The following is a 16,314-nucleotide window of genomic DNA, read 5'->3' as shown; positions in this document are numbered from 1 at the left end:
TTGTACCGTTATTAAAATGGAGAGGTGGTTTTTTTTTTCTGTTATTGTTTTTTTTTTCAGGGTGGGAGGTTGAAATGGAGCAGGAGAGAGGCTCCAGTCTCAAGTTCCTGTGGGACTTTGCTACCAGATGTCAACCTTCTCCCACATATCTATCTCCTTCAGTTCACTTGCAGAGAGCAGGCCTGGGGTAGGCAGCCCTGATCCAGTTCCCTCCGTGAGACTGCAGCCTGAGGTCTCCCCTCCTCCTCCATAAGCCTTGTTTCTGGCAGCCAAGGAAATCTGCATTTCTGATCTCTTTGGTTTCTCTCCTCCATTACCAAAGTCACTTGTCATTTCAGCTTGCCTTTCTGGGGGAAGATGTGGAGGTCAAGGAGATGATGACTACGTGGACTCTGCAGAGAGGAATTCCCCTCATTGTGATTGGACAAAAAGGACGTTCACTCAGGCTCCAATAGATAGGTTTTCTGAGCAGGGTTTTCAAAGATGACCCAGAATGGAGGGCCCTACAGGAAAGGTGTCTGCTTTTCTTCTAGTGGTCTAGTTTACCTCCTCTCAGTTTGCTCCTTGTTTCATTAGCTTTCTTTCAGTTTCTGTGGCAACTTTGTGGATGCTATTTCTACCCCAGAATCAGAGGCCTGGACTAACCTTGATAACAGATTTAAAGAGCTTGGGGTGTGACCCAGTCTGTGTTGTTGTGCAGCTGTGTTCCTAGTAATTCTGCAGCAGCCACTCAGTTCTGATGCAGAGGGTGGTCAGTTATATTTGTTACAATATGTCTTACTCTTTCAGTACTAGATTTCTGGGGCCTAATCATTTGGTGACTAGCCCAAACCTAGGAAGTGTGAGGACAGCTATACATCTCCTCAGAAGAGAAAATATCTTCCCTATGCAATGAATTAGATTCCTGTGAATCTTGTGAATTAAACCTCCTGTGGCCTTTTGTTTTTTGGTAATTGACTATAAACAGGATGTCTTAAAACATGATGTTCTCAGTAATAATGAAAGTAAATTCAATTAACCATACTATCATCTTGCTCACCAGCCAATCTTGAGAAACCTTGGTAAAGGCTTTACTAAAATCAAGAAATACAACACTGGCCACATTTCTCTGATCTATTAGTTCTATCCTTAAGATGAATGAGGTTAATTTTAAATGAAATAATATAAGTGGCTCTGTACTGGCTCTTATGATTGTTCTTCTTTCTAAGGATGTATTTGTCTAATAACAATTCTAGAATTTTTCTCAGAATCAGAAGCAAATTCAAGGTGTTTAACACATAGAATATAATGTTTTTCCTTTTGTTTTGTCTGTTGCCTGTTTCCAATCCAACAGCAACTTTTATGTCACTTCTCTATGTATACATCATTTCATTTTTCTATATGTCCTTCTGAAGTCTGAACCTCAGAGAGCTTAAACAATTTCTAGCTTGACAACATAGCCTGTGAAATTTAATGTTTGATTCATTATTGGGAAAGCAGGATTCACACTCCTGTAACTTATCAAAATGTCACAAGAGACTTCAATAATGCGGATGGCCCAGAATAACAAATATCTACAACAATGATCTGTATTTTTCCTCCATTTGAGGCAGTATTCAGATTAGTCTTATAAAATTATTACCCTCCAATTCATGCCTATCCAAACTCATGAAATGCTACTCTCCTCTTTTTCACTCCCAGATAGTTTTATCTGAAAAAACTCCCTTTCCTTCTGGAGCCAAGATCAATCCAGATCATTCTTTAAGGCTTGGCAATATCTGTGTGTCTACTTTTACTTTTTTGTGTAAATTTTTTTATTGCTTTGTTAATTATTGGTACTTTGTGGGTTAGCAGGTAGATTATCCCTTCTGATCCTTTACTAGATAAAGTCTGTGTATGTCATTTGTTTCATTGTTTTATATTTTTCTGAAGATTCATAGGCACGTCTTCAATTATTCTTCTTGTTTTATACCTGTCAATATTTCCAAGCACAAGATTTTACATGTGCAAGAATACTGTAGCTAACTAATATGGCCTGATGTGATAGAGGAAATGAATTTTAAAACCTGCTAGAGAGCCAGAAAAAAAATAGCTGATTTCTGTTATTTGCCATAGTGGGACCATTGAAAAGTAACTGAGGCTTTTTCTTCTAATCCATTCTGTTTTTCTGTCCTTCGGACCTGGCTAATCAGCAGATCCTAGATTGTGGCATTGCTGACCACGAACAGTCACTTGGCAGTGGAGGAGTTGGGTGTGGGTAGCTCTGTTGAACAAAAGGATATGGAAATCATACAAAGTCAGATCTTTATCTCTTAGGCTTTTCCTGAAGATTTTCTTCAGTTATTTGAATTAATAACAGGCTGTCAGAGTTTTTGGAAATGTGAAGGAAGATTGGATTTTTTTTCTCTTCCTTAGAAGTAAGCAGTCAACAGAACTTATGATATGAGATTTGGATAGCAAATAGCACAAGTAAATGTGACAGAGCTCAACTAGGTGTATATTGCTGCACCTTTATAATCATATGGAAGAATTTTTACATACCCAAGGATCCACAAGTCTTAGCCTATAAAATGTATAAGGCCACTGATAGTGTGAAAGATGGGCCATTAGGTGACTTTTACAGCCAATCTGAGTCTGACAATGTGAAAATTAAAATGGCCATTCATTTGGTCTGTAGCAGTCTTTATTTTCTAGGTATCTTTGGCATATTCCATTAACCTACTCCACAATTCCTCTAATGCAATTCATGGACACATTCTAAAATCAAGGACAAGTAATGAACTAATTAGCCAAATAGGTGTTTCCGTTCTGAAATTAAACATGTTCTCAGCTATTTGGAGGAAAGATACTGTAAGTAAATCTAATAATAAAAGATATATGTTTGGAGAAATTTTCATTTATCCATATAAGTTGCTAAAAGAACTCTTTAGCTAGAAAGTTTGAATTTTCTATTCAGTGGGAATTCTTCTTATACTTTTAGCATTTAGAGATAAGTTTGTATTTATATCAAGAAATAATGGCTTTCTATCTTATATCTCTTAGTAGCTACTAATTAAGCTCTTATGCCACAACACAAAAATATGTATGAAAACAAAGCATGCACTTTAGAACAAATTGGCCCTGGATTCAAATCCTCACTCCATCACTTATTAGATGTGTGACCTTCAAAAAATTTCTTTACTTGTTCTGAGCTTCAATTTTCTCATCTCATTTTGAACGAGGACCAGGTCCCACAAAACTATTGAGAGAATATGATAATGTTATTTCACATGTAGTATAATGTCTGTCATATTAAAAATACATAATAAAAAATTTTTAAGTTTATTTATTTTGAGAAAGAGAGAGTGTACATGCTCATGCAAGTTGGGGAGGGCAGAGAGAGTGAGAAAGAATCCCAAGCAGGCTCTGCACTGTCAACACAGACCCTGATGTGGGGCTTGAACCCACTAACCGCAAGATCGTGACCTGAGCTGAAATCAAGAGTTAGGTGCTCAACTAACTGGGCCATGCAGGTGCCCCATAACATAATTTTAATTTCTCTTTTGAACACCTTACTGAAATGTGAGAGGGTTTCCATCATTATGTCATGTTCAACCTGGAATCCTTATTTCACCCAAAATAAGGACTGGACAAATGGATCACCTACTTACATATACATATTTCAATGACCGATAACTAAACTCTGAGACAAGGCCACAAATAAATCAAGTCAAATTCCAATCACGTTTATCATATAGTTAACTGGGCCTCTTAGACCTGCATAGACTGCTTTTGAGAACAAATTTAGCAGTCCTTTTCCTATGAATGAACTTATTTATTAATTTAATAAGACTATAATTCACACACACACAAAACCATCCAGTAGACTATGAAAATGAACATCACCATGACTTTTCCAAAACTTTGTCTTCCCACTGATTAATTAGTAATAGCATGAGAGCTAACAATTTTGGAGATGTTCCTGGTACATATGTTGTTAATAAAATGGCTAATGCCAATTTCCTCCTCCTAGATACTCTGGATTTATCTGAAACTACACTTGAGTCAGTGTGGACTCAAATGGCTACTACATTGTTCACTATGAGGGGCATGGATGGGACCAACTCATGGAACCAACTCTAACCTGCATCAGAACCACACGCTTCGCAAACCTAAGGACAGAGTAGGTCTGATTCATGATGCATTTCAGCTGGTAAATTTCAGCAAAATTTCATATGATTTCATAGCAAGTAACTGATTCATAATCAAATATGCTAGATTTCAAAATCAAATATTCAGTGTTGGTCATTCATATGAGATAGATCTGAAGGTCAAATACTTGGCCAAAGCCTACCTACTGATAAGGTGTTTTGACCCATACAGTGTTTAAAAATATAACACAACATTTTATTTATTTATTTATTTATTTATTTTTAAATTTTTTTAATGTTTGTTTTTGAGAGAGACAGAGAGAGAGGCAGAGAGAGACAGAGACACAGAATCTGAAGTGGGCTCTAGGCTCTGAGCTGTCAGCACAGAGCCTGATGCAGGGCTTGAACTCATGAGCTGTGAGATCATAACCTGAGCTAAAATCTGACGCTTAACCAACTGACCCACCCAGACGCCCCTAATCCAACATTTTAAAATGTGGGGAAATTTACATACAAATCCTGACTTCTGAAGTCTCTTTTATAAGTGAAAAGATTTGGTAACTGTGGACCTTCATTCCTACAAAGAGGAAGGTGCAGTGGACACATCCTTCCTGAAGCCAGGCCTTCACTGTCCCATGCACCAAGGTCCCAAGCTGTACACAAGTGGCCTGTTTCACTCACTTAGGGTGGACCCTCTAAGCATTTAAGCTTTTGACTCTAGATTTAAAATTTGTTTATGTGAGTAGCTTGCTGTTTCACAAAATACCTATGTAATCTGTTGAACAAAAAGTATAATATAGTCTTTACTTTTATGATTTTAAAAGTTAAATCTAGTACAAATCCATTCATCACTTCGCACATTGAAGAAATCAATATGAAATTGAAAGGGAAGTGAAGGAGGAATTGGCTACTTGTGTTTATTCCTCTTCAGACTTTCCTGGAAAGACAAAGTATTTTCTTTCTTTTCCCATTTGTCATCAGCAGAATAATACATAGAATAAACCAGGTCATAAAACCACCAATGGGGAAAAAATCTAGAGTATTGTGCATTGTAAGCTTTTCCTGTTCTGAGAATTACTATACTCAGTTTATTCAGTGTGACATATTATTTCCTTTCAGATGTTTATTTAGGTCAAAGTGAGTGAGAGTAACCAGCAGGATACCTCTCAGGAGAAGCTTCTCCATACAACAGAATTTCTAGTTAGGAGAAACAGAGAGATTGAGAGCTTAATCCTCAACCCCACAGGTTTTAGGAACATAGTGGTAGCAGGGCGCATTGGAGGCCAGGATTGGGAAAAACAGCATTCCACATCTAAGCAGATACAGGGTAGACTAGATGAGAAGTAGGCTATGATTCACTGAAGGAGGTTTATCTGCTCAAAGGAGAAACTCTGACTAGATGGCAGAGTAGATTAAAAATTTAAGAATAGGAAGACTGAAGAATATCGATAGTTTAGTCAATGAAAGCCAATTTTTCAAGTAATTGCCAAGTCTTCTTTGCTGTTTCTAGCCTATACATGTATGCATTGTCTAAATTTAGCAAAAGGAACCCTACAGTTATCAGTGGAAAACAATCAGTGGAAAAACAATAATAAGATTTGGGTGACAGATTAATGAAGTTAATTAAGAGTACAAATTTTGGGTTAAAATGGATGGGTTCAAGTACTACCTCTTTAATTATTGTTTGACCTTAGGCAAATTATCTAAACTTTTTTTTTTAAGTTTTTTTTTGTTTTTTTTTTTTTTTTAATGTTTATTCATTTTTGAGACAGAGAGAGACAGAGCATGAATGGGGGAGGGGCAGAGAGAGAGGGAGACACAGAATCGGAAGCAGGCTCCAGGCTCTGAGCCATCAGCCCAGAGCCCGACGCGGGGCTCGAACTCACAGACCGCGAGATCGTGACCTGAGCCGAAGTCGGACGCTTAACCGACTGAGCCACCCAGGCGCCCCTAAACTTTTTAAGACTACGTTTTTTAGTTTTTAAAACTTCTCTAGTATTTTAAAATTACAATTTTAAGTAATAATATCTAATAGAAAGTGTTGCTTTAAGGATTGCATAAAATAACGCCAATAAAGCACAAAACGCAGTACTTGCTGAGTAAATGTTAATGTTAGCAATATTAGTATTATCTAATGTAAATTGTTTCAAAGATCATTTGTTGAATAAGAAGAAGTGAGAACACAGAAATGCATTGCAAATAATGCAAAGGTGGAAAACAGCAGAATGTAAATTTATGTATTATTATGTTTGCAACTACATAGAAAAAGTAGTAGCTAAAAAGTGGGGGGGGGGGGGGGAGGAAATATTCCAAAGTGCTATTAGTGAATGTGTAGGGTAGTGAAACTGAGTCTTGTTCCTCTCCTCTCTAACTTACAACTGTCTCATAATTTTCTTATATTAATTTTATAATAAAATTAATTCAATATGGAAGCAATTTAAAACTCTCATAATATTTTTACTTGCAAAAAATATTTTTACTTACTGCCTTCCCTCAGTAATATTTATCTTGTTCTTGTCTGCTTTATCAAATACCTATTTAAGAGTTAAAAGAAGTAATCAATGATCATATTTAGTTTGAAGACAGAATTTGACCAAAGAATAGATATTTGTTTTAATTGTTTTTTTACACTTACTAAATATAATTTAACACTTGGATCTCATCTGAGTTGACTGGGATTAAAATGACAACTTTAATTTCCTTACAGAAAAACTATTTTTTTCTTTTAGTCCCACACGATAAAAAGAAGACCCAAATTGTTTCCTCGGGAATTTGGTTTTATTTCACAAAAGTATCACTTAACTAAAACTGTATATTAATAAGTATATAACTGTATACTAACAAAATATAGATTTCTCCTGTTGGGTTAAAGTATACACTTATATGTGTGTTTAGTTTTTAAGATGAACAAACATTCAGATAACATTTTGTGCAATGATTGGTGGTGAGGAGCTGGATTTTTATTAAACAATAATTATATAAGAAGAAAAGAAGCCCTCTTAATGAATATTAAGGTTAATTTTTTAAGAAGTAGGTAGGTATAAAAGTAAATAATGGTGTTTGTTTTAGTAAGAAACAAATTATGCTGTACCAAACAGGAACAACAGGATTAATATGAAGTAATTTTTGTGTTCAGTATTCTTTATTGAATTGTGACCCTGGAATATTAGACCTAGTTTCCCTGTTGCTGATCCTCTAAGGTATCAGCTGCACCATACATTATGATATTACACATGTAGGAAGAAATAGTGACATTTGGTAGATTTGTGTTTTTAAAAATATAGCAAACCATAGGATCATAGTTCATATGGTCCAGCCCTCTGTCTTCGGACAAAAATTTTGGAAATTTTTCCATAAGTCTGTTTTAAAGCAGGAAATCATTGAGATTAAGAAGAGTCAAGTCACAACAAAAGTTGGTTCTTTTTCATTTCCCTTCTTTCTAGTTTCAATTCCCTCTTTTTAGATAAGAATTAAAATTTAAAAACCCCAAAGAGGTAAGGCATTATGTTAATGAAAAATTCAACAGAGACATTCTTCGTTCTGGAATCTGTTTCCATATCAAGCTATTATGCTTAATCTGGGAGTCTGATGCTGGCATGAATAGTTTACAGACCATGTGCAGACACAATCCTCTCAGAAACACAAGAGAGAATCACTTTGCAAAAATGACTATATGTTGGTTTATTTCCTCTATGGCAGAGACCCTAATGTTTTGGTATTCACAATAGCAGTTTTGTTGTTTGTTCATCTCATTAAAGGAAAATGCAGAGAACGCATATAACTGGCTGGAAATCTCTTGTTCCTTGTCATCACCATCCTAAGAGGATCCTATCAGGATTGTGAGCAAAATATTCCTCTTAAATGTGATTTTATCTTTTTTCGATTGATATTCCCTCCTCAGATGGGAAATTAAATCATATTTTTAAAGGAGAAACTCTGTTTAAATATGGTAGGTGGGGCCCAGAAAGAGAGAAGGAAAGTACAAAGATAAATAGTTCTGTGTTTGGGGAAGATTCATGCAGACAGTTTAGAGTTGACCCCGTTTGGTGGGTAGGAGCTGTGTGATTACTAAATTTAGCCTCTCTGTAAATCAGCCTGTGCTTTCTGCAGCATTACCTTCTTTGATATTTTAAGCCGGTGATTGACATGCAAAGCTGGAGCAAGGAGGGCTCAGTCTGGGACAGGTTGCTTGCCTTGACCATCTTAAAACAGGCCTCTTACCTGAACCATGCTTCCTGCATCCAGAAGGCAACTGAACTCTTCTCTCAGTGGATGGAATTCAGTGGAAAATTAAAGTAAATCTAGACATCTGTCCTGTTCTTTGTTCCTTTCACTTTGATGTAAAAGTTTTTGATCAAGCAAGACATTAGATCTAAAACCTTTCAGTGAGGACAAGAGGGAGAAAGCCATGCTGGGAATTACATATCTGTGTCTCGTGCTCCCATATAGTAAGTGCTCAATAGATTTTGTGAGAAGTGAGGTTTAGGTCCTTTGAGAGGGAGAGCTAAAATGCAGTGGCATAGTAACAGAAAGATAGCCAGAGGGTAGAAGCAGGGGGGTGCCCAAGCTTCAAAAGTAATGTCTTTTAAAGATAAAAAGCAATGTGAAATGTACATGCAGTCAAAACACCAGTGATCATTTGTTAAAACTTTTTTTTGTAAAAAAGGGAGGATACCTTTTAAAAAATACATATTTACTTCTTCATTAATCAATACCACAGACCGAATTTTGACCTCAGATCTCATCTTTGATGGGAAACTGATGATTTGGGCCATCAAAAGTGTGTATGTATACAATGGCAAAATGGATTACGGTGGTTATTATAATCAGAAAGGTGCTCAGTGATCATATGGATTACGTTGCCATTCAGTTTACCACAGATACTAACACATGCCACAATCTTTTCAATGTAGGCTTTGATTTCTTTTCAATACAAGATTTTATATAGTTATTGTTAAAACTCTCATTCTAGAGTTGGATGTTTTGAGAAATCAAATTTGTATGTGAATTAAGGAAAATTCATTCCTTAAAACTGAAGAAAAATTTCATTATTTTAGCAGAGTGTAATGTGATGGTGTCCATTTTTCCTGTGCCACATTGCTGGTAGGCTATCATAATTTCTTTCCATATAACTAAATCTCAGTGAGCTTCTTGAAATCCTATCTTGAATTCTTCTTTTTGAAAACATTAATTCCAGTCTTCTTCTTTTAGTGCTTTTCCGGTCATTGTGATTAAACTCAAAAATCAGTTTAAGGAAAAAGGATCTTTTAGCTCTAGTTTTCTCTTCTTTTTGTTAATGTTTGAATGGGTTGTATGAGTGAGGCTAAAATGTAAACATCCTGCTGTCCTATAACATAAAGAGATATTATTCCATCTTTATACTTGTTAGAAGAGGGATGATCTTACCTGCAGCAACCCACCTATGGGTTAGATATGGTAGCTCAACATGTTTACTCCAATGCAATACTTAGGAAAATATTGTGGGTAAACCTTATTTATGCTTGTAATCAATAATACATAATTAAATATTATAGGTTTTGTTTTCCTAAACATCAAGCCTGCTAGTATTAAGCCATAATGAAGAATTTTCTTATATAGATTAATTACTTCATTCATGTATTGAAAAATACTTCATTCATGTATTGAAAAATTCTTTGCATGTTGCCTGTGAACCCGCAGTGCTTGTAGGTACCAAGGATAAAGTAGTAAAAAAACCAATGATGTGTCCTACCTTCAAGGAACTTACAATGTATTTGTTATCAATTTTCATACATTTGTACAGTAAATATACCAAAATCAAAACAATGTAGATCCTAATTTAATTGCCTAATCTTTGTTTTGTGATTCAACTGGTACTTAGGATACTTGAGCATATATAGTGGAAACAACACAAAATCAGGATCATGGGTTTAAATCTCATCTTCAAAATGGCTAGTTATGTCACCTTGCACCAGTTGCTTAACCTTTCCAAGCTTTATTTCCACTTTTTAAAAATCAGGATAATAACAATCTCACTAGGTAGCCTTGACAGTTAAATATGATGTACAGAGACTAGTACAATCTCTACCATATGGTCACTGTATGATAAATGCAAATTTCCTGCCCCATCCCTACTTCTCTGTTGTGTTTTTTCTGAGCTATCAAAATGAGTATCAGTTATTATTTATCTAATGATATTTGGAATTAAAAACCATAAACAAAATTAGAATCAAAACTACTTTAATATTCTATAGGGCAATAAAACCTCAAAATTGTGGTTTCTTCTTTATGTGGACAGAAAAAAATTATTATATCTTATTAGTTTTACAAATTATAAAATGACTGAACCTAATCAATTTTGCTAAATTACAATTTTCTAGACCTAGAGAATTAGATGACTTTCAGATAGTCTTGTTAGAAAATAGTCTTAAGGTGGGAATTAAAATGGCAAGTAATCATGTTTTTTTAAAAAAAGATCACATAGCACTAATACAGATTACTCAATTCTAGAATTCTGTATAAACCACTGCTTTTATATGTCAGAAATCATCTCTTGTATATATGGATTCCATAAAGTTTCTATTTTCATCTCTGAGCAAGTTAAAATTTTATGATTATTCTCCTTGCTAATATTTTATCATCAGTAGAAAAAAACACAAATAATTTGGAAAGAAAAGTTACATAAAATAATTTTATAAAAGTCTGACAGAAAAAAAGGTTTAACACATTAGGTACTGAAAATAACTCATGGGTGATTCTGTTATAGCAATTTAAAAATATAATAAGAAAACAAGAGTTTTTTGTTTCATAGGACTTTTTTTCCACTTCTGTTCTTCTTATTACAGCATTCTAACAGATGTTTTAAAGATCGTATATTCCGTGGGTGCTCAAACGGCAGTAGGATGGAATTACCTTTTAGAGCAAAATATGGATTGTCACTTTCAGGTGCTGAAAAAACCAAAATTCTGTGTGCATTGTCAACCAGCAAACATCAGGAAAAGTTAATGAAATAAGTGCACTAATTTAAATTGTTAAAAATAAACTGATATAAATTCAATGAAGTCACTAAAATATTGGCCACTAATTCCAAAGGCATAAAACAATTGAATCAGGATTTGATTTGGTTTGACTTTACCTCCCCAAAATATATACTGACAAAATGCAAATAGTGAAAACAGATATTCCCTAGTTATTAATCAAGTGACTGATACTAGACAAATGCCCATGTTTTACTTTTAAAACCTTGGAGAAAAATTACCACAAAATTACATTCTTATATATAAGATGTTGTACAAGATGCTAATCAAAGTTCTTTGAGGGGTGCCTGGGTGGCTCAGTGAGTTAAGTGTCTGACTTCAGCTCAGGTCATGATCTCATGGTTCATGAGTTGAGCCCAGGGTCGGGGTCTGTGCTCTCAGCTCAGAGCCTCAGAGCCTAGAGCCTGCTTTGGATTCTGTGTCTTCCTCTCTTTGTTCTCCTTGCCCACTCATGCTCTGTCTCTCTCTCTTTCTAAAAAATAAACATTAAAAATATTTTTTTAATTTAAAGTTATTTGAAATAATAGGTAAATAAAATTACTGCCAGAAAAAAAAAAATTAAAAGTTCAACTGGAACATTAAAAATGTTAGCCAGTAAAGAATTTATTACTGTTTATGGTAAATTATCATTTTATCATGCATTTCTTTCTTCTATTCTCTTAAGATATTGGTAGCCCGAGTTAGCCTCTATTACATAACACACACTATGAGAAGTCAAATGCTCTTTATTTCTTCAGATTAATTGAACTAAGAATGGGTGGAAAGGTCATCAAGACACAGGAGTTGGTGCCTCTTCCTCATGCAATCTCCAGAAATCCAAAGGGACAGCAATTAGCCTGGAAATTTTTAAGAGAAATTTGGACCCATCTCCTTGAAAAGTTGGTATTCATTTATATCCAACGTGTGTTCTTCCACCTAGATGTGCCTGAAACCACATATTTCGGTCGCCTGAAACCAAGTATAATGATGTGCATATGAATGTGAATGATCCTATTTCTTCCCAAATAGTTTGATGAACTCTGTTAGTTTGAAAACTTTATAGTCCAAATTATTCTGTCGAGGTGTGAGGGAGAGGAATGAGAAGTGAATGGGAAATAGATTTCTTGCACTCAGCTGGGAGCAAATGTGAGCTGAATTAAGTCCAGTCATCAGCCCCTGTATCACACTCCTCCTAGCTTCCTCACCAGCTCAGAAGAACCCATATATAGTGAAGTGAAGCCATATATAGTGCATTAAACACATTTGACTTGGTTTGTTAATATAGTTTGTTCTAGGGGGAAATTTCAGGAATTTTTTTTAAATTGGCATCAGCCTTATATTTTATTTATTTTTGATAGACAGAGAGAGACAGAGCACAAATGGGGGAGGGGCAGAGAGAGAGGGAGACACAGAATTTGAAGAAGGCTCCAGGCTCCGAGATGTCAGCACAGAGCCTGACATGGGGCTTGAACTCACAAACTGCGAGATCATGACCTGAGCTGAAGTCGGACGTTCAACCGACTGAGCCACCCAGGTGCCCCTAAATTTCAGGAATTTTGATGAGAGCTAATCCCCTCTCTCAGTTCCCCTGAGGAAGTGGTACAGTGGAGAACTTAGAGGGGCTGACTGGAAGTGTTTGGGGAGCCCCCCTTCAAAACTCCATTGACTCTGAGTCTTTTCTGGAGTTTCAACTTTTCAGAGAATCAGAGCTCACCCCAGCATGCGCCTAGGCCTAAAATATCCCCCAGAATGAACCAATAATGATTCAGTTTCATTGGAAAGTACAGGATGGCTTTGCTTCCTCTCACAAAAACTCCTGCTAAGGCACTCAGCCATTCCTCATTCAAATACAAAATGTCTCTTACAAACTATATGGAAAATACCCTCAATCCAAGAGCTGTGCAGTTTGTTCTGTTCATCTTAATGTCAGTTTGTGTCTTTGATTCTAGTCCTCCCCAGTTCCTCTTCCCTTCCATTTGTTAGCCATGAAGGGTTCAGAGTCCTCCATAAAGCTTTGTGTAAGCAAAAAGAGCATTTTCACCCCTCTCCCAGGCCTTTAAGGGATTGACATTCACATGGGACCAAAGAGAAACTCCATATATATAATTTATATGTATAATATAAAATGTGTGTGTGTGTGTGTGTGTGTGTGTGTGTGTGTGTGTGTGTGTTTCCTTAAAAACTCTGCAGGAATCATTGGTTGGGGTGTTTGTATGACTGTCAGTTCCCTCTTGAAATGATCAGACTTTTTCTGCAATGCCATAGATTTCCTTTGTCACTAGAAATGATCCTCCTGCCTGACCATGTGCACAGCCTAGACTTGGACTCATTTCTGGGATGTATCTGTGCTCTGCTTTTCAGCATGAATCCCTTTGACGTATGGTACAAATTCTCTATATAAGACACCAGGGTGAAGGATAGAGTCTGTGGCTGCAAATGACAGTTCTACAAAATAACATTGCCCCCCAAAACACAGTGTATAAATGCAGTGGATTTCCAAAATGGGATGGGGAAGTGTGTAAGACAATAAGTAGTATATTAGAGTGCAAGAAGAACGTATTACTGTATATACTAGTTCTAACACTATTAAATTTTCTTTTTAACCTACAACCTAATTGATAAATAAAAATATGTATATTGGGAAGTTCTTAGAAAAAATTCTTTACCAATGGAGTACATAATAAAAAAATATAGACAATGCTGCTTTCAGCATAAACATCAATTTAAACATAAACATTGCTGACAAAGATAGTCACAGTTCCTAAAAAACGCTTTATCTACATTTTTATCTTATGGTCAAATTTGTTACATTTCATAACTTTGGGATTTTACTGGATAAATAGGTTATTCTTATAATAATTAATAGTGTATATGATAATGTACAAACATCATACAGTGCCACATATCTGTTTAAAAATTTTTTTAATGTTTATTCATTCTTGAGAGAGAGAGACAGAGCACGAGCAGGGGAGAGGCAGAGAGAGGGAGACACAGGATCCATAGCAGACTCCAGGCTCTGTGCTGTCAGTGCAGAACCTGACATGGGGCTCAAACTCACAAACTGTGGGACCATGACCTGAGCTGAAGTTGGACGCCCAACCGACTGAGTCACCCAGGTGCCCCATGAATGCTACATATTTTAAAAACAAATGACATAATAAACACAAGGCTGGTATTTCTATTAAATTTGTGGGTTTCCTTTTTGTCTTCAAATTTGACTAGGCTCATTTGCCATGAGAGTGATCATCTCTGGAACAACATTTCACTCCTCTTCCAAGGAGTTACAAGAGGTTTGTGATTCCCTATTGCTAACAATTTAAAAATAAGTGTTCAGGGGCTCCTGGGTGGCTCAGTCAGTTAAGTGTTGGACTCTTGATTTCGGCTCAGGTCACATCTCACAGTTTGTGGATATAGTTTGTGGACTTGGTTTGTGGGTTCAAGCCCCACATTGGGCTCTGTGCTGACAGCACAGAGTTTGCTTGGGGTTCTCTCTCTTCTTTTCTCTCTCCCCTTCCACAACTTGCATGCATGCTCTTTTTTTCTCTAAAAATAAATAAATAAATAAATAAATAAATAAATAAATATCCAAGTTATAAAACTGAGTACAAACTTAGATATAATTTGGTTTAAAGTCTCATTTTATTAAAAGAAAATAAGTAGTTTGTCCAATGTCATGTAGCAAGTAATTGGAGGGGACAGGTCTAGAACTTCTTAAAATACAGGTGTTTATAGCATTCAAAATAAAAATTACCCATGAGACATGAGTCCTTTCATATTATTTCTTGCATATTACAACATCACTGAAGGGACTATGTTGAAGTTTGGAAGAATACTTAAAGGTATTGTAACAAAACTACTGTTGGTGGCAATTCTACTTCTTTTTAAAATCATTCTAATGTTTTACATATTTCCAAAATAAATATTGAATTGTTTATTCTTTAAAGAAACTAAGAATTACAGAATTTAAATCCTGGCTCATGACTTACTCTATGACTTGGTTTGATCACTTAAAGTTTTTATCCAGTGTGCTCACTTGTAAGATGAGGATTTATCATTCCTGTCTTACATTATCTATTTGAAGATAAAGTGAAATAATAATTATACACAAAAAGAGAGGAATAAAACAACCATCTAGAGGTTGGCAGAGAAATTATTCCGGTGTTTGTATAATTTGCAAGCTATTTCGAACCCCTTTGAAGAGCAAGTTTTAATGAACTATGCCAGTAATTTTTTTCTTGCTTATTTTTCAGGTGAAACTGTTCTTTGAATCTCTTAAGGCCCAAGGACGATATCTAGGTACTTTTCAAATTATTCTGGAAGCCATATCCAAAAATATCAAGTGGCTGAAGAAGAATCTTCCCACTCTGAGGACTTGGCTACTGGTTAGTATTTAAATGGTCAATAGGAAGAGCACATCAGATGTGGGCATGAAGTCAGCAAAGCTCAGGTCAAAGTCCTGGATATTTTGTCTAAAACAGTAAGAAGCCTCAACAAATCAACCAGCACAGATGCCTGCTCTCAGCTGTTGTTTCTAGCTGACAGATGTATGATGTTGAGGTAGGGGAAGGCCAGTTCAGTAGGCTATTTAAATGTAAACTTCCTGAATAATGGAGATATGTGGAGATGGAGATATAGATGTATAGACATAGCTGTAATAGATTAGCCGCACCACAGACTACCTACATTGCCTTAAATCATGACATTCTTTGCTTCTTTGATGCTTTTTCTAATCTTGTTATGCAAACTGGAGTTTGCTCAGTTTTATCTTCAAGGAAACATAGTCAATTCTTTTTTTAAAATTTTTCATTTGCATCTCTTCATCTCGTTGCCTTCTTCTTCCTTCATCTCAGACTGAATAGTTCATTTGATTTTTACTATTCATGGCAAATCAGAATCAAATTATGAAGTTTAAGATTCAGGAACACAGAGAATTTGTCATCAGATCTCAGATTATTAGAAACTAGATGTCAGCGTTTATCAGTGAAGCTGGGAGGGCTGCTTGACTTGAACCTCATACTCCTAAAAACCTCAGAGACAGCCTTTTGAGGTCATCTCCACGGGCAATAAAATCTGCAGTCACAAAGGTGCAGGAGAGAAAAATGATGCCTCACTGCTTTAACCCATACACTAATGTATTGTTAATACATCTTTGGAAAATTGCAAAATTAGACTGTACTGTGTATATTTCTGGTTAACTCATGGGTTAATGT

At 35.7% G+C, this 16,314-nt stretch overlaps 1 protein-coding gene across 1 annotated transcript in view; it reads left to right on the top strand.

Moving 5' to 3' along the window:
• ERAP2 (endoplasmic reticulum aminopeptidase 2) overlaps positions 1-15,498 on the top strand; it is a 40,234-nt gene extending 24,736 nt beyond the window's left edge. The window contains 12 exon segments of the mRNA XM_053907674.1: positions 339-514; positions 2,674-2,705; positions 2,708-2,752; positions 3,992-4,018; positions 4,021-4,094; positions 4,097-4,171; positions 8,220-8,404; positions 10,934-11,012; positions 11,015-11,118; positions 11,863-12,005; positions 14,318-14,394; positions 15,355-15,498. Of these exon segments, the coding sequence (XP_053763649.1) occupies positions 339-514; positions 2,674-2,705; positions 2,708-2,752; positions 3,992-4,018; positions 4,021-4,094; positions 4,097-4,171; positions 8,220-8,404; positions 10,934-11,012; positions 11,015-11,118; positions 11,863-12,005; positions 14,318-14,394; positions 15,355-15,498 (1,161 nt within the window).
• The last annotated feature ends 816 nt before the right edge of the window (positions 15,499-16,314 follow it).

Source organism: Panthera pardus, unplaced genomic scaffold (genome assembly GCF_024362965.1).
Source record: "Panthera pardus isolate Hobbes unplaced genomic scaffold, ASM2436296v1 HiC_scaffold_2, whole genome shotgun sequence".
NCBI classification, from domain to species: domain Eukaryota; kingdom Metazoa; phylum Chordata; class Mammalia; order Carnivora; family Felidae; genus Panthera; species Panthera pardus.
This window is presented reverse-complemented; position numbering and strand designations above follow the sequence as displayed.